The sequence below is a fragment of the Scyliorhinus torazame genome, chromosome 17 (assembly GCF_047496885.1).
Source record: "Scyliorhinus torazame isolate Kashiwa2021f chromosome 17, sScyTor2.1, whole genome shotgun sequence".
Taxonomy (NCBI): domain Eukaryota; kingdom Metazoa; phylum Chordata; class Chondrichthyes; order Carcharhiniformes; family Scyliorhinidae; genus Scyliorhinus; species Scyliorhinus torazame.
The window spans coordinates 74,392,749-74,411,374 of record NC_092723.1 but is presented as its reverse complement, the minus strand read 5'-3'; the positions used below and the strand labels follow the sequence as shown (position 1 = coordinate 74,411,374).

The window sequence follows — 18,626 nt, the reverse complement described above, 5'->3', positions numbered from 1 at the left end:
CTGGTGGAGGATGGGGATGACAGCTGTGAAGCATCGATCGTGTCTTCCTAGGAGGTCTCCTCTGAGATGGTCTTCTGGGAGGCTGGAGCGGGACCCATCCGGAATGGGCCGGTGACGTCGACTGAAAGACCTGTGAGAGAATGGACAAGTAGCCAGTGGGAGGGATGGGGCAATGTCATGTGAGAGCACCTTTAAGAAATGGGTGTTTATCAAGTATCTGTAGTGGGTGTGCCTTTAAGAAATTGGTGTTTATCAAATAGCTGCAGTGATGTCAGAGTGTGGGTGGAGCTGGGCTGTCTGTCTTTCATTTTCTTTTCTGAGCTACAGTGTGTGTTTAGTTTCATTTTCAGAGTTGGATAGCCGCAGGCAAAGTACGGCGCTGTATAATGATCTCTACAAGCTACAGACTGCCTGCAGCTCATTTGAGGATTTCAGAGTAATGCCTGTTTCTGTAGAGAATTTAAACCTGCTGTCTTTCTTTGAAACGGGTTTTTTGGACTTATGGATGTTGTTAGAAAAGTTATGAAGGGTTACTTATAGAATATTGTATCTGTGGGGATTATTGGTGTTGATAGTTAAGATGTGTACTGTGGGTTTTTAAAATGTTAACTGGATTCATAAATAAACATGGTTTTGTTTTAAAAGTACTTTAGATCTCTGTTGCATCACACCTGTAGGCCACCCATAACCACAATACATTAAAGGTTGTGGGTCAGGTGAACTCCATGATATACTTTGGGATTCTCTAAACCCTGGCCCATAACAGCAAGAACAACTCTTATGTTTGACAGGTCCTCCAGGTGGGGCCTGGTGGTTCCTCACCAGATGAACACCAGGCTCCTCCGACAAGGAGGATGCTTGGAGGACGAGGATGAGCAGGACACGGGGCCAGGTAGGCTTGGGAGACTGTACAAGGTGCCCAGGATGCTCTGATCGCCTCCAGGGTTCACATACTTGGGGGTGGGGGGAGAGACGGCCCCGCATCACCCCGTCCCCTTCCCCCTGGAATCCTGCTCTCTGGCTAGACCAGACCAGGCCACCCCTCACATCCATCTGACTAGTGCCTAACCTACTAGCAGTATAGGCCAATGCTATGTAATGGTGGATCCCCAGACGGTACGGCAGGAGTGGCGACAGCTTGCTGTGATTCCTGCCCTGCGACCTGGGTCCCCTTAGTCGGGCGTCTTCTGGGGTGGCCGGGGTTGGACGAGCCTGGTTGCTGCTTGGTGTCCCAGGTGGCGTGGTGCCGCCTTGTTCTGCCAGCTGCCCACCAGATGCGCCAGGGACAGCAGATGGGGTGGGAGTCCGAAGTGCTAAGGTGTTCCAGCACCTCCCCTGCGAGAGTCACCTGCATGTGCCCCATCAACACCTCATCCCTTTGAGTGCCCGATGGCCACCGGGCTACTCAATAGGATGGGGGGGGGTGATTGGTGCTATCCCACCCGGCTCCCCCACCACTTGTCACTGCCAGTCCTGGAGGCCCACTCGGGTCTTGACCAGGGTTTGCTTGCTCATGGCAATGGAACACAGGGAGTGGAACTACGCCACATAACCCATTGACTGTGCCACAACCTTCTGTGCCTGTGTAAGTTCAACCAGTGACCACCCCCTTGGGTATTCCTACCTCCACCTGCTGTACCGGATCGCCTGTGTGGTGCGCAGTGGGGAGTGTCCCAGGAATCTTTTCACTAAAGTGCCCAACCGAGGTGAGTGTCTCCTGGGATGATGGAGGGTGTTGGAGACAGCTGTGACAGGAAATCCGTGTCATCTTCTGTCTCGAACTCTGGAATGTCCTGTGTCTCGGGCCGAGGGCTGCTGTCCAAGCTGCACTTATTGTCAGTATTTGGCCCACAGGAGGGCTCCTGCTGTGACACTGGCTGGGGGTGGGGGATGCCAGATAGACCCAATGTCAAGCAGGTCCTGCAAGACACACGACAAGACGCATGTTTAGACCGAAGGTGGGGTGGAGTGGGTAAGTGTGGTGTGGGGTTGGAGTAGTGTGGAGTTGGGGGGGGGGGGGGGGGGTGTTTATACACCTTGCATGGGGAACCACAATTCAGCAGGGCGACGTTCCTTTCCTCCGGGGCGACCGACCACGACAAAGGCCCCCTGCTCTGCTATGGTCAGGGGCCACAGGTCCAATGGTCCCCCTCCAGATTTCCCCCAAACCCGGTGGTTGTGAGCGGCTTGCTCCTGGGTGTGTGTGCGTGTGTGGTGGTGGTGGTGGTGGTGGTTGGGGGGGGGGGTTTGCAAACAGAAAACAACAGTGTGCGACAATTGTTTGCTATCCAGTCCAGGGGGCGGGGAGCTGGTGGCCTCAGTGGCCAGGGCAGTCAGTCTGGGTGCTGACATGAGCTGTGTGGTGGGGGTTCTGGTGCGCTCCTGGTTGAGGGGAGCAGGGTTACAGGTATGTGGGACAGGGTTAGTGCCAGGGCCACAGTAGTGAGCGTTGACTTGAGACTTACTTGGTTGGCGGCAGCGAGGCAGGTCACTGTCAAGGGTTGGTTCAAGTTGCTGAGTGACCCTGCCAAAGAAGAGAGCGAGTTGAACTTGGGGGCTTAACTTTATAGTCCCCAGGGGCTTCCTGCCTTTCGGGGCGGACCCTGTACCTGGTTCTAGGTGATTGGACTTTGTTTCAATCGCTTGGTTCGATTTCTCCAATACTGGAGCGGTTCCCTGATCGATGTGCGGTCTTGAGGTGTCCGTTAACCTCTTTTGTGTTGGCTCCTGCTGGCGCCGGGGAGTCTGGCTTTGCTTTGTTTATCCCAAATGTTTCAATTGCACCATGAGATTGCGCATTAGTATGTAGATGGCTGCTACATTATTATGCTGATGGTCGTTGGTATCGATGCTGTCTGGGCTTTTGCAGAGTTTTAATACACAGCAAACCGGCATCTGCTAGTTTCTGCCTGTGTTGGCTGAATTTCCCTTCAGCCTTTGCCGTTCGCCATTTCAAATCGGGAGTTGGCCAACTTAGGTGGCTACACTACTCACCCTGAGGAGGTTGTGCAGTTTTTTCTGGCACTGGTGGCCAGTCCGGAATGTGATACTGATGGCGCGCACCACCTCTGACATCTGCGCTTTGGCACAGCGAATGACGACAGCAGGCAGCCTCCTTCCTGGGCCGGGGTACAGGGTCAAATGGCGCTCCTCCACCACGTCCAGGAATGTCTCCAGCTTGGCACTGGTGAATCGTGGTGCTACGCGTCTTGCTGCCATCCTTGTTGGCTGGGATGGTGTGTGTGGGGAGTGAAGTGTGTATATGGGGCTGGAGCTTGTCAGTCTCCTGAGTGTCAATCACTGAACCGGCGAATCCCGCACGGCTTCTTATTGGAATTGATTATGTTCCACATGGCGCCGATGCTAGCCCTTTAACAGTGGCTGAATCAGTCCAGGTGCGGCACCAGTTTTGCTGTTGTGGAGCTCCACGAATCCTGTGTCGGCATCAATTTAGTCTCCATAATGGAGAATTCGGCCCCATAGATTGCAAATTTCCTTTCTCCTTTTCTATTCTCCAGCTTGCCATTACCTTAGTCAAATTTACATTGACAAAAGAGGTAAAATCACTTACTGATTGCTTCCTCTAGCTGATCACATCTGAGTTTGGACTCTTGTAGTTGAATCCATGTTTCATGAAGCTCAATGCCTTTTTGTTTATACTGTTGTTGCAATTGTTGTACCTTGAAATTGATAGATTTTAAAATTAAATAACTTCAATTTGAGTGAACAGATCAAAGTAATGCCATTTTCAGATTAATGTGAACAAACGTATTTCATTTCATGCATGTTATATTAAGATACAATTTAAATACAGTTGCCGTGAGATAAAATTTTGAAATTTAATGGGTGAAATTTCATTTTTGTTGCATTGTCAATACAATGAGGGATGGTGGTGCAGTATGATGAGAGACTAGTAATCTAGAGTTTCATGCTATTGCTTTGAGAACTGATGAATTTAAATTAAATCAATTGATATGGCGTTAAAAGATAGTCACAGTATTAGTCTCTGGATTATTACCCGAGTCCTGGCTTCAAACCTCTTTAACCTGTGATTATCCCTCTCTCCACTCGCTCCGTCTGCACCTGTAAAGACTTAATTAGCTGCAAAGAATTGCATTTAAAGTTTCATCTTGCATCATTGACTGCACTCCGAAAGCTAGTGATTCGAATCAAACCTGTTGGACTTTAACCTGGTGTTGTAACACTTCTTACTGTGCCCATCCCAGTCCAACACCAGCATCTCCACTTTACATGCAAATTGGCATTGGGATGGGAAAATGGGGGAAATAAACACATGGCTGAAGAAGTGCAGGAAAGAGGGGTTCCATTTCTTGGGGCACAGGCAGTATTATGAAAGCAGGGACCTCCACCATTGGGATGGTCTCCACCTGCACCAATCTGGGACTAGTGTTCCTTTTTGAAATTTTTTAAAAATTTAGAGTATGCAATTATTTTTTTCCAATTAAGGGGCAATTTAATGTGGCCAATCCACCTGCACATCTTTGAGTTGTGAGGGTCAAACCCACGCAGACACGGGGAAAATGTGCAAACTCCACACACTCAGTAACCCAGGGCTGGGATTCGAACCTGGATCCTCAACGCTGTAGGGAGCAGTGTTAACCATTGTGCCACCGTGCCGCCCTTTGGGACCAGTGTTCTTGTGGAACGATAAATAGGGTGGTCACAAGGACTTTAAATTAGCAAATGGGGGTAAGGGAATGCCTCCTTAATAGGAACTAAAGCAGCAGGTAAGTATGTGAGGAGGAGGTAGAGGTTAATAGGATGAACAGGCAGGGCCAGTCTAGCGGCTACTGAGGGGGAAGGTAACGTAAAAAATTAAAATGTAAGATGACTGTGGGAGTAAAGTTTGGGGATGAAGTTGAGTGTTATCAGACATTGGGCAGCACGGTAGCACAGTGGTTAGCACTGTTGCTTCACAGGACAAGGGACCCGGGTTCAATTCCCGCTTGGGTCACTGTCTGTTTGGAGTCTGCATGTTCTCCCCGTGCCTGCGTAGGTTTCCTCCGGATGCTCCGATTTCTTCCCACAAGTCCTGAAAGACATGATTGTTTGATGAATTGGACATTCTGAATCCTACCTCTATGTACCCAAAAAGGTGCCGGAGTGTGGCAACTAGGAGATTTTCACAGTAACTTCATTGCAGTGTTAATGTAAGCCTACTAGTGACACTAATTTAGATTATTAATAATAATGATTATTATTATTATTATTAATAAAGGAAATTAAAATGTGTGAAAAGAGTAGTGCACAAGAAGATCCTGCAAGGCAAAGACAAATCACTGTGACATATTTAAAAATCTTGTACCTAAATTCACACAGTATGCGGAATAAGGTCAATGAGCTGACAGCACAAATAGAGACAAATGGGTATGATTTGGTGAAACATGGGTGCAACAGGATGCAGCCTGGGAGTTGAATGTCCAACGGTACTCAATAATCAGAAAGGATAGACAGGATGGAACAGGTGGAGTTGCTTCACTGGTTAACGGTGACATCTAGGTTGTATTAAGAAATGATATTGGCACTAAGGGCCAAAATGTTGAATTGACCACTATCAGGTCGCCTCTCAACCTCCGTCGTTAGTGAGAACAGACAGAGTTTATTTAACCTCTCCTCATAGCTAATGCTCTCCATACCAGGCAACATCCTAGTAAACCGCGTGTGTACCCTTTCCAAAACCTCCACATTCATCTGGTAGTGTGGCGACCAGAATTGTGCACAATATTCCAAATGAGACCTAACTAAGGTCCTATACAGCTGCAACATGACGTGCCAATTTTTATATTTAATGCCCCGACCGATGAAGGCCAGCATGCTGTATGCCTTCTTGACCACCTTATTCACATGCATTGCCACTTTTAGTGATCAGTGGACATGCATGCCCAGATCTCTCTGCCTGTCAGTGCTCGCAAGGGTCCTATCATTTATTGTGTAATTCCTACATGCATTGGACCTTCCAAAGTGCATTACCTCACACTTGTCCAGATAAAACTCCATCTGCCATTTCTCCGCCAACGACTCCAACCAGTTTATATCCTGCTGACAATCCTCTTCACTATCCGCAACTCCTCCAATTTTTCTGTCGTTTGCGAACTTACTAATCAAACCAGCTGCATTTTCTTCCAAATCATTTATATACACCACGAACAGCAAAGGCCACAGAACTGATCCCTGTGGAATGCCGCTTGTCATAGTCTTTCAATCAGAAAAGCACCCTTCTACCGCTACCCTGTCTTCTGTGCCCAAGCCACTTCTGTTTCCAACTTGCCAGCTCTCTTCTGATCCCATGTGACCACCTTTTGTACCAGTCTACTGTTATGGGCCAGGGTTTAGAGAACCCCAAAGTGTATCATGGAGTTCACCTGACCCACAACTTTTAATAGATTGTGGTATGGGGAGCATTCGGCCACTCCACAGCAGAAATGGAAAAAGTATTTTTTGAAGCAAAACAATGTTTCTTCTATTAACTCAAGTTAACTTTTAAAACAAACAGTGAACATCTCAGCAAACATTAATTCAAATACAACCCCCAAGGAATACAACACTAAAACACAAAGTAATCCGTAAGCTGTCCTTTTAACATGCAAAAGACTTAAATAAAACCTTTAAGCAGAAGCACATCAGGTTAAAGTCACTACTGAGAGCAGTTATTAGTTTTCAATCATCAAAGGATCGATTTAGTCTTTGTGTTCAGAGAGAGAGACTCATACACCTTCTGGCTGTGACTGCAACTATCCAGCTCTGAAAACGAAACTAAAACACACCCTGCAGCAAACAGCCTAAAATTAAAGTAAAAATCTGAGACAGCCCAGCTCCACCCACTCTCTGACATCATTGCAGTAATAAACACCCATTTCTTAAAGGTACTCTCACTACAGATATTTATATACATACCCATTTATAAACACCCATTTCTTAAAGGTACTCTCACATGACACCGCCCTCCAAGAAAAAGAAATATACCATCAACTTCAAGATGGTTTCATTTTTGACCTTTTTACTATCCTTCAAGAAATGCACACAGTAAATATACTTTTTGTTTTTGAAAAAACCACACATGCAAACAGGTATAATAATATAGAACAAAGAACAAAGAAAAGTACAGCACAGGAACAGGCCTTTCGGCCCTCCAAGCCTGCGCCGACCATGCTGCCCGTCTAAACTAAAATCTTCTGCACTTCCTGGGTCCGGATCCCTCTATTCCCATTCTTTCATGTATTTGTCAAGATGCCCCTTAAATGTCACTATCGTCCCTGCTTCCACCACCTCCTCCGGCAACGAGTTCCAAGCACCCACTACCTTCTGTGTAAAAAACATGCCTCGTACATCTCCTCCAAATCTTGCCCCTCGCACGTTCAACCTATGCCCCCTAGTAATTGACCCCTCTACTCTGGGAAAAAGCCTCTGACTATCCACTGTCTATACCCTCATAATTTTGAAGACCTCTATCAGGTCACCCCTCAATCTCCGTTATTCCAGTGAGAACAAACCGAGTTTATTCAACAGCTCCTCATAGCTAATGCCCTCCATAGCAGGCAACATCCTGGTAAATCTCTTCTGCATCCTCTCTAAAGCCTCCACATTCTTCTGGTAGTGTGGCGACCAAAATTGAACACTATACTCCAAGTGTGGCCTAACTAAGGTCCTATACAGCGACAACATGACTTGCCAATTCTTATACTCAATGCCCCGGCCAATGAAGGCAAGCATGCCATATGCCTTCCTGACTACCTTCTCCACCTGTGTTGCCCCTTTCAGTGACCTGTGGACCTGTACACCTAGATCTCTCTGACTTTCAATACTCTTGAGGGTTCTACCATTCACTGTATATTTCCTACCTGCATGAGACCTTCCAAAATGCATTACCTCACATTTGTCCGGAATAATCCCCATCTGCCATCTCTCCGCCCAAGACTCCAAATGATCTAAATCCTGCTGTATGCTCGGACAGTCCTCATCGCTATCCGTAATTCCACCAACCTTTGTGCTGTCTGCAAACTTACTAATCAGACCAGTTACATTTTCCTCCAAATCATTTATATATACGACTAACAGCAAAGGTCCCAGCACTGACCCCTGCGGAACACCACTAGTCACAGCCCTCCAATCAGAAAAGCATCCTTCCATTGCTACTCTCTGTCTTCTATGACCTAGCCAGTTCTGTATCGACCTTGCCAGCTCACCCCTGATCCCGTGTGACTTCACCTTTTGTACCAGTCTACCATGAGGGACCTTGTCAAATGCCTTACTGAAGTCCATATAGACAATCTACCTGCATCAATCACCTTTGTGATCTCTTTGAAAAACTCTATCAAGTTAGTGAGACACGACCTCCCCTTCACAAAACCATGCTGCCTCTCGCTAACACGTCCATTTGCTTCCAAATGGGAGTAGATCCTGTCTCGAAGAATTCTCTCCAGTAATTTCCCTACCACTGACGTAAGGCCCACCGGCCTGTAGTTCCCTGGATTATCCTTGCTACCCTTCTAAAACAAAGGAACAACATTGGCTATTCTCCAGTCCTCCGGGACATCACCTGAAGACAGTGAGGATCCAAAGATTTCAGTCAAGGCCTCAGCAATTTCCTCTCTAGCCTCCTTCAGTATTCTGGGGTAGATCCCATCAAGCCCTGGGGACTTAACTACCGTAATATTTTTCAAGACGCCCAACACCTCGTCTTTTTGGATCTCAATGTGACCCAGGCGATCTGCACACCCTTCTCCAGACTCAACATCCACCAATTCCTTCTCTTTGGTGAATACTGATGCAAAGTATTCATTTACTACCTCGCCCATTTCCTCTGGCTCCGAACATAGGTTCCCTTGCCCATCCTTCAGTGGGCCAACCCTTTCCCTGGCTACCCTCTTCCTTTTTTTATTTACGTGTAAAAAGCCTTGGGATTTTCCTTAACCCAATGACTTTTCTTGACCCGTTCTAGCCCTCCTGACTCCTTGCTTAAGTTCCTTCCTACTTTCCTTATATTCCACACAGGCTTCGTCTGTTCCCAGCCTTTTAGCCCTGACAAATGCCTCCTTTTTCTTGTTGCCGAGGCCTACAATATCTCTCGTTATCCAAGGTTCCAGAAAATTGCCGTATTTATCCTTCTTCCTCACAGGAACATGCCGGTCCTGAATTCCTTTCAACTGACACTTGAAAGCCTCCCACATGTCAGATGTTGATTTGCCCTCAAACATCCGCCCCCAATCTAGGTTCTTCAGCTCCCGCCTAATATTGTTATAATTAGCCTTCCCCCAATTTAGCACATTCACCCTAGGACCACTCTTATCCTTGTCCACCAGCACTTTAAAACTTACTGAATTGTGGTCACTGTTCCCGAAATGCTCCCCTACTGAAACTTCTACCACCTGGCCGGGCTCATTCCCCAATACCAGGTCCAGTACCGCCCCTTCCCTAGTTGGACTGTCTATATATTGTTTTAAGAAGCCCTCCTGGATGCTCCTTACAAACTCTGCCCCGTCTAAGCCCCTGGCACTAAGTGAGTCCCAGTCAATATTGGGGAAGTTGAAGTCTCCCATCACAACAACCCTGTTGTTTTTACTTGTTTCCAAAATCGGTCTACCTATCTGCTCCTCTATCTCCCGCTGGCTGTTGGGAGGCCTGTAGTAAACCCCCAACATTGTGACTGCACCCTTTTTATTCCTGATCTCTACCCATATAGCCTCACTGCCCTCTGAGGTGTCCTCCCGTAGTACAGCTGTGATATTCTCCCTAACCAGTAGCGCAACTCCGCCACCCCTTTTACATCCCGCTCTATCCCGCCTGAAACATCTAAATCCTGGAACGTTTAGCTGCCAATCCTGCCCTTCCCTCAACCAGGTCTCTGTAATGGCAACAACATCATAGTTCCAAGTACTAATCCAAGCTCTAAGTTCATCTGCCTTACCTGTAATATTTCTTGCATTAAAACATATGCACTTCAGGCCACCAGACCCGCTGTGTTCAGCAACTTCTCCCTGTCTGCTCTGCCTCAGAGCCACACTGTCCCTATTCCCTAGTTCTCCCTCAATGCTCTCACCTTCTGACCTATTGCTCCCGTGCCCACCCCCCTGCCATACTAGTTTAAACCCTGCCGTGTGACACTAGCAAACCTCGCGGCCAGGATATTTATGCCTCTCCAGTTTAGATGCAACCCGTCCTTCTTATACAGGTCACACCTGCCCCGGAAGAGCTCCCAGTGATCCAGATAACGGAAACCCTCCCTCCTACACCAGCTGTTTAGCCACGTGTTTAGCTGCTCTATCTTCCTATTTCCCGCCTCACTGGCACGTGGCACAGGGAGTAATCCCAAGATTACAACCCTAGAGGTCCTTTCTTTTAACTTTCTGCCGAGCTCCCTGAACTCCTGCTGCAGGACCTCATGCCCTTTCCTGCCTATGTCGTTAGTACCAATATGTACAACGACCTCTGCCTGTTTGTCCTCCCCCTTCGGGATGCCCAATACCCGTTCTGAGACATCCTGGACCCTGGCACCAGGAAGGCAACATACCATCCTGGATTCTCTTTCACGTCCACAGAAGCGCCTATCTGTGCCCCTGACTATAGAGTCACCTGTGACTATTGCTCTTCTGTACTTTGACCCTCCCTGCTGAACATCAGAGCCAGCCGTGGTGCCACTGCTCTGGCTGCTGCTGTTTTCCCCTGATACGCTATCCCTCCCGACAGTATGTAAATTGTGAACAATTGTTGACCCAACACTGATCCCTGAGGGACGCCACTAGCTACTGATTGCCAACCAGAGAAACACCCATTAATCTTTGCTTTCTATTAATTAACCAATCCTCTAACCATGCTACTACTTTCCCCTTAATGCCATGAATCTTTATCTTATGCAGCAACCTTTTGTGTGGCACCTTGTCAAAGACTTTCTGGAAATCAGACATACCACATCCATTGGCTCCCCGTTATCTACCGCACTGGTAATGTCCTCAAGAAATTTCACTAAATTAGTTAGGCACGGCCTGCCCTTTATGAACACATGCTGCGCCAACCAATGGGACAATTTCCATCCAGATGCCTCGCTATTTCTTCCTTGATGATAGATTCCAGCATCTTCCCTACTACCGAAGTTAAGCTCACTGGCTTATAATTACCCGCTTTCGGCCTACCTCCTTTTTTAAACAGTGGTGTCACGTTTACTAATTTCCAATCCGCCGGGACCACCCCAGAGTCTACTGAATTTTGGGAAATTATCACGAGTGCATTTGCAATTTCCCTAGCCATCTCGTTTAGCACTCTGGGATGCACACCATCAGGGCCAGGAGACTTGTCTACCTTTAGCCCCATTAGCTTGCCCATCACTACCTCCTTAGTGATAACAATCCTCTCAAGGTCCTCACCTGTCATAGCCTCATTTCTATCAGTTATTGGCATGTTATTTGTGTCTTCCACTGTGGAAACCGACCCAAAACACCTGTTCAGTTCCTCAGCCATTTCCTCATCTCCCATTATTAAATCTCCCTTCTCATCCTCTAAAGGACTAATATTTACCTTAGCCACTCTTTTTTGTTTTATATATTTGTAGAAACCTTTACCATCTGTTATTATATTCTGAGCAAGTTTACTCTCATAATATATCTTACTCTTCTTTATAGCTTTTTTAGTAGCTTTCTGTTTCCCCCTAAAGATTTCCTAGTCCTCTAGTCTCCCACTAATCTTTGCCACTTTGTATGCTTTTTCCTTCAATTTGATACTCTCCCTTATTTCCTTAGATATCCACGGTCGATTTTCCCTCTTTCTACCGTCCTTCCTTTTTGTTGGTATAAACCTTTGCAGAGCACTGTGAAAAATCGCTTGGAAGATTCTCCACTGTTCCTCAACTGTTTCACCATAAAGTCTTTGCTCCAAGTCTACCTTAGCTAGTTCTTCTCTCATCCCATTGTAATCTCCTTTGTTTCAGCACAAAACACTAGTGTTTAATTTTACCTTCTCACCCTCCATCTGTATTTTAAATTCCACCATATTGTGATCGCTCCTTCCGAGAGGATCCCTAACTATGAGATCATGAATCAATCCTGTCTCAGTACACAGGATCAAATCTAGGGCCGCTTGTTCCCTCGTAGGTTCCATTACATACTGTTCTGGAAAACTATTGCGGATACATTCTATAAACTCCTCAAGGCTGCCTTGACCGACCTGGTTAAACCAAACGACATGTAGATTAAAATCCCCCATGATAACTGCTGTACCATTTCTACATACATCCGTTATTTCTTTGTTTATTGCCAGCCCCACCATAATGTTACTATTTGGTGGCCTATAGGCTACTCCTATCAGTGACTCTTTCGCCTTACTATTCCTGATTTCCACCCAAATGGATTCAACCTTATCCTCCATAGCACCAATGTCATCCCTTACTATTGCCCGGATATCATCCGTAAATAACTGAGCTACACCACCTCCCTTACCATCCAGTCTGTCCTTCCGAATAGTTTGATACCCTTGGATATTTAACTCCCAGTCGTGACCATCCTTTAACCATGTTTCAGTAATGGCAACTAAATCATAGTCATTCAGGATGATTTGCGCCATCAACTCATTTACCTTATTCCGAATACTACGAGCATTCAGGTAAAGTACACTTATGTTGGCTTTTTTACCTGTGTTTTCAATCGTAACACCTCGATCAGTAACCTCTCCTAAGTTATATTTCCTCTTAGCTTTTCTCCTAATTTCTCCATATCTTCATGTAACAACCTGCCGCGTCGCTTACCATTAATGTTTTTACTTTCCGTTTTATTCCTTTTAGTATTACTGGTCCTATTCACTGAGCTCCCCTCAGTCACTATACCTTGTACTGTCGCTCTTTTTGATTTTTGACTATAGCTTCTCTGCCTTACACTTTCCCCCTTACTGCCTTTTGTTTCTGTCCCTGTTTTACTACCTTCCAACTTCCTGCATCGGTTCCCATCCCCCTGCCACATTAGTTTAAACCCTCCCCAACAGTTCTAGCAAACAACCCCCCTAGGACTTCGGTTCCAGTCCTGCCCAGGTGCAGACCGTCCGGTTTGTACTGGTCCCACCTCCCCCAGAACTGGTTCCAATGCCCCAGGAATTTGAATCCCTCCCTCTTGCACCATCTCTCGAGCCACACATTCATCTTATCTATCCTGACATTCCGACTCTGACTAGCTCGTGGCACTGGTAGCAATCCTCAGATTACTACCTTTGAGGTCCTACTTTTTAGTTTAACTCCTAACTCCCTGAATTCAGCATATAGGACCTCGTCCTGTTTTTCACCTATATTGTTGGTGCCTATGTGCACCACGACAGCTGGCTGTTCACCCCCCCCCCCCAGAATGTCCTGCAACCGCTCCGAGACATCCTTGACCCTTGCACCAGGGAGCAACATACCATCCTGGAGCCTTGATTGCGTCCGCAGAAACGCCTGTCTATTCCCCTTACGATTGAGTCCCCTATCACTACAGCCCTGCCATTCTTCTTCCTGCCCAGCTGCACAGCAGAGCCAGCCACGGTGCCATGAACCTGAATCCAGGAGGGTGGAAAAGAAATGAAACGTTTCAAATGCTTTCACTGCAATAAACTAGGCCATGTAAAGTCAGTGTTGGTGGTTCAAGAAAAGCACTGGGAAGGCTGATGTTGTAAAACAGGACAAGACAGTGAGGTTTGTTAAAGTCGTAAAGGAAAGCCCAAGTGAAGCGAAGGAGGTGCAAAAGATTGAACAGCTTGATCAAGAGGTGATTGACAAGAAGGCGCCAGATCTCTTTAAATAATTTACTTGTGTGGGTAAAGTTTACTCATTGCATCAGGAGGAGCAGGTAAAGAAGTCACAATTCTATGAGATATGGGAGCTAGTCATTCGGTACTGGTAAGAGTTGAGGAGTTATGTAGGTTGGGAAGAATGTTGCCAGAAAAGGTGGTAATATGTGGAATTCAGGGTGAGAGGAGTAGTGTTCAGTTATATAAGGTAAGGTTGGAAAGTCCAGTGAAGAGTGGTGAAGTGGTAGTGGGAGTAATAGAGAAACTATCTTGTCCAGGAATACAGTTTATCTTGGGAATGATATAGCTGGATCGTAGGTGGGAGTGATGCCTACTGTGGTTGATAAGCCAGTGGAAAATCAGACAACTGAAGTGTTGAAGGACGCATATCCTGGGATTTTTCCAGATTGTGTGGTAACAAGGTCGCAAAGTTACATGTTAAGACAAGAGGAGAAATCAGAGATGAAGTTGAAGTGCAATTATCAGAAACAATTTTTGATCAGATGGTTTAAAAAGAACAAGAACAGGTGGAGGATGAGGCGGATATAAGCGATTTTCATTTCATTTTCATTTTCATATTTTTAGTTCAGGAAAATTGGCACAGTTACAACAGAAACATGTAGAAATAAAACGGATGTATCACAAAGAATACACGGAAGAGGAATCTGAGTGTATACCAGACTGTTATTACCGTAAAAGTGATGTCTTGATGAGAAAATGGAGACCTTTACATATGCAGGCGGATGAAAAGTGGGCTGAAGTTCATCAAGTAGTATTGCCGGTAGGGTATAGAAAGGAGGTGTTGTGAGTTGCACATGAGGTACCAGTGGGAGGCCATTTGGGAATAAGGAAAACTCAAGCTACAATCCAGAAACATTTTTATTGGCCTGGACTAAATAAAGATGTAGTTAAATTTTGTCAATCATGTCACACATGTCAAGAGATAGGCAAACCTCAAGCAGTGATAAAACCAGCACCCTTAATTCCCATTCCAGCATTTGAGGAACCTTTTGCAAAGGTCCTAATTGATTGCGTAGGATTGCTTCCCGAACCAAAAATTGGGAATCAATATTTTTTGACGATAATGGATATGTCTACTAGGTTTCCAGAGGCCATTCCAGTATGTAATATTACACCTGAAAAGATTGTGGAGGAGTTACTTAAATTCTTCACTAGATATGGACTACCCACAGAAATACAATCGGATAAAGGATCAAATTTTACCTCGAGGTTATTCACAGAAGTTATAGATAGCTTAGGAATAAAACAATTTAAATCAACTGCGTACCATCCAGAATCGCAGGGAGAGGTAGAAAGGTGGCATCAGACACTAAGGACAATGTTGAGGGCTTATTGTCACAATTATCCAGAGGATTGGGATAAAGGAATTCCATTCGTACTGTTTGCAATTAGGGATGCATCTAATGAGTCAACCAAATTTAGTCCCTTTGAACTAATTTTTGGTCATGAGATAAGAGGACCACTTAAATTGATTAAGGTAAAATTGGTGAGTGAGAAATCGGAAATTACATGATTGGATTACGTGTCAAATTTTAGGGAACGATTAAATAGAGCAGGTGAATTGGCTAGACACCACTGAAAAGTTGCACAAAATGTGATGAAACGGGTAGCGGACAAGAAAGCCAAAGTTCGTAGTTTTGACAGTGGAGTTAAAGTTTTAGTATTGTTACCAGTGGTAGGTTAGCCTTTAAAAGCAAGGTTTTGTGGACCTTATAAGATTGAAAGGAAATTAAGTGAGGTGAATTATGTGGCAAACACACCAGATAGAAGGAAGAATCACCGAGTGTGTCATGTGAATATGCTTAAAAGGTACTTTGAAAGGGAAGGAGAGAAAAAAGGAGGTTTCTAACTCAAAGTGACGAACCAAATCCAGATGACTTTGAATTTGACATGCCTCATATTAAATTGGAAAACGAGGTTGTTCTTAAAAATTGGGATAAATTGTTGAGTTGCCTTTCAGAGGAAAAACGAACTGACCTGAAAGAATTAATGATATCACACTGGCATATTTGTGAAGGTAAATTGGGAAGTACTAAAATGGCTATACATGTTGTAGATGTGGTAAATGCTGTTCCAATCAAACAACATCTGTACAGACTTAACCCTTTAAAATGTTCACAGGTTAACAAAGAGATTGAGAGTATGCTTAAAAATGGCATAATTGAAGTGGCTTGCAGATAATGGAGCTCACCCATAGTGATGGTACCTAACCAGAGGGTACCCAACGGTTGTGTGTGGACTATAGAAAGGTTAATGCAGTGACAAGAACGGACTCTTATCCTATCCCACATTTGGAGGATTGCATTGAGAAAGTGGGACAATCAGCTTTTATTTCCAAACTGGATTTACTTAAAGGTTACTGGCAGGTACCTTTATCCGAAAGGGCGAAGGAGGTTTAAGCTGTTGTGACTCCAGATGGTATATATCAATTCAAAGTTATGCCATTAGGCATGAAAAACGCCCCAGCCATATTTCAACAGTTAACTAACAAAGTTAGAACATAGAACATAGAACAATACAGCGCAGTACAGGCCCTTCGGCCCACGATGTTGCACCGAAACAAAAGCCATCCAACCTACACTATGCCATTATCATCCATATGTTTATCCAATAAACTTTTAAATGCCCTCAATGTTGGCGAGTTCACTACTGTAGCAGGTAGGGCATTCCACGGCCTCACTACTCTTTGCGTAAAGAACCTACCTCTGACCTCTGTCCTATATCTATTACCCCTCAGTTTAAAGTTATGTCCCCTCGTGCCAGCCATATCCATCCGCGGGAGAAGGCTCTCACTGTCCACCCTATCCAACCCCCTGATCATTTTGTATGCCTCTATTAAGTCTCCTCTTAACCTTCTTCTCTCCAACGAAAACAACCTCAAGTCCATCAGCCTTTCCTCGTAAGATTTTCCCTCCATACCAGGCAACATCCTGGTAAATCTCCTCTGCACCCGCTCCAAAGCCTCCACGTCCTTCCTATAATGCGGTGACCAGAACTGTACGCAATACTCCAAATGCGGCCGGACCAGAGTTCTGTACAGCTGCAACATGACCTCCCGACTCCGGAACTCAATCCCTCTACCAATAAAGGCCAACACTCCATAGGCCTTCTTCACAACCCTATCAACCTGGGTGGCAACTTTCAGGGATCTATGTACATGGACACCTAGATCCCTCTGCTCATCCACACTTTCAAGAACTTTACCATTAGCCAAATATTCCGCATTCCTGTTATTCCTTCCAAAGTGAATCACCTCACACTTCTCTACATTAAACTCCATTTGCCACCTCTCGGCCCAGCTCTGCAGCTTATCTATATCCCTCTGTAATCTGCTACATCCTTCCACACTATCGACAACACCACCGACTTTAGTATCATCTGCAAATTTACTCACCCACCCTTCTGCGCCTTCCTCTAGGTCATTGATAAAAATGACAAACAGCAACGGCCCCAGAACAGATCCTTGTGGTACTCCACTTGTGACTGTACTCCATTCTGAACATTTCCCATCAACCACCACCCTCTGTCTTCTTTCAGCTAGCCAATTTCTGATCCACATCTCTAAATCACCCTCAATCCCCAGCCTCCGTATTTTTTGCAATAGCCTACCGTGGGGAACCTTATCAAACGCTTTGCTGAAATCCATATACACCACATCAACTGCTCTACCCTCGTCTACCTGTTCAGTCACCTTCTCAAAGAACTCAATAAGGTTTGTGAGGCATGACCTACCCTTCACAAAGCCATGCTGACTATCCCTGATCATATTATTCCTATCTAGATGATTATAAATCTTGTCTCTTATAATCCCCTCCAAGACTTTACCCACTACAGACGTGAGGCTCACCGGCCTATAGTTGCCGGGTTTGTCTCTGCTCCCCTTTTTGAACAAAGGGACCACATTTGCTGTCCTCCAGTCCTCTGGCACTATTCCTGTAGCCAATGATGACATAAAAATCAAAGCCAAAGGTCCAGCAATCTCTTCCCTGGCCTCCCATAGAATCCTAGGATAAATCCCATCAGGTCCCGGGGACTTATCTATTTTCAGCCTGTCCAGAATTGCCAACACCTCTTCCCTACGTACCTCAATGCCATCTATTCTATTAGCCTGGGGCTCAGCATTCTCATCCACAACATTATCTTTTTCCTGAGTGAATACTGACGAAAAATATTCATTTAGTATCTCGCCTATCTCTTCAGACTCCACACACAATTTCCCATCCCTGTCCTTGACTGGTCCTACTCTTTCCCTAGTCATTCGCTTATTCCTGACATACCTATAGAAAGCTTTTGGGTTTTCCTTGATCCTTCCTGCCAAATACTTCTCATGTCCCCTCCTTGCTCGTCTTAGCTCTCTCTTTAGATCCTTCCTCGCTACCTTGTAACTATCCATCGCCCCAACCGAAACTTCACACTTCATCTTCACATAGGCCTCCTTCTTCCTCTTAACAAGAGATTCCACTTCCTTGGTAAACCACGGTTCCCTCGCTCGACGCCTTCCTCCCTGTCTGACCGGTACATACTTATCAAGAACACGCAGTAGCTGATCCTTGAACAAGCCCCACTTATCCAGTGTGCCCAACACTTGCAGCCTACTTCTCCACCTTATCCCCCCCAAGTCACGTCTAATGGCATCATAATTGCCCTTCCCCCAGCTGTAACTCTTGCCCTGCGGTGTATACTTATCCCTTTCCATCATGAACGTAAACGTCACCGAATTGTGGTCACTGTCCCCAAAGTGCTCTCCTACCTCCAAATCCAACACCTGGCCTGGTTCATTACCCAAAACCAAATCCAACGTGGCCTCGCCTCTTGTTGGCCTGTCAACATATTGTTTCAGGAAACCC

The 18,626-nt window shown here is 45.7% G+C and overlaps 1 protein-coding gene across 1 annotated transcript in view; it reads right to left on the bottom strand.

Moving 5' to 3' along the window:
* Positions 1-18,626, bottom strand: part of sycp1 (synaptonemal complex protein 1) — a 755,262-nt gene that overhangs the window by 493,567 nt on the left and 243,069 nt on the right. Inside the window, exon 11 of the mRNA XM_072479793.1 lies at positions 3,572-3,680. Within this exon, the coding sequence (XP_072335894.1) occupies positions 3,572-3,680 (109 nt within the window). The remainder of the gene's footprint in view (positions 1-3,571; positions 3,681-18,626) is intronic.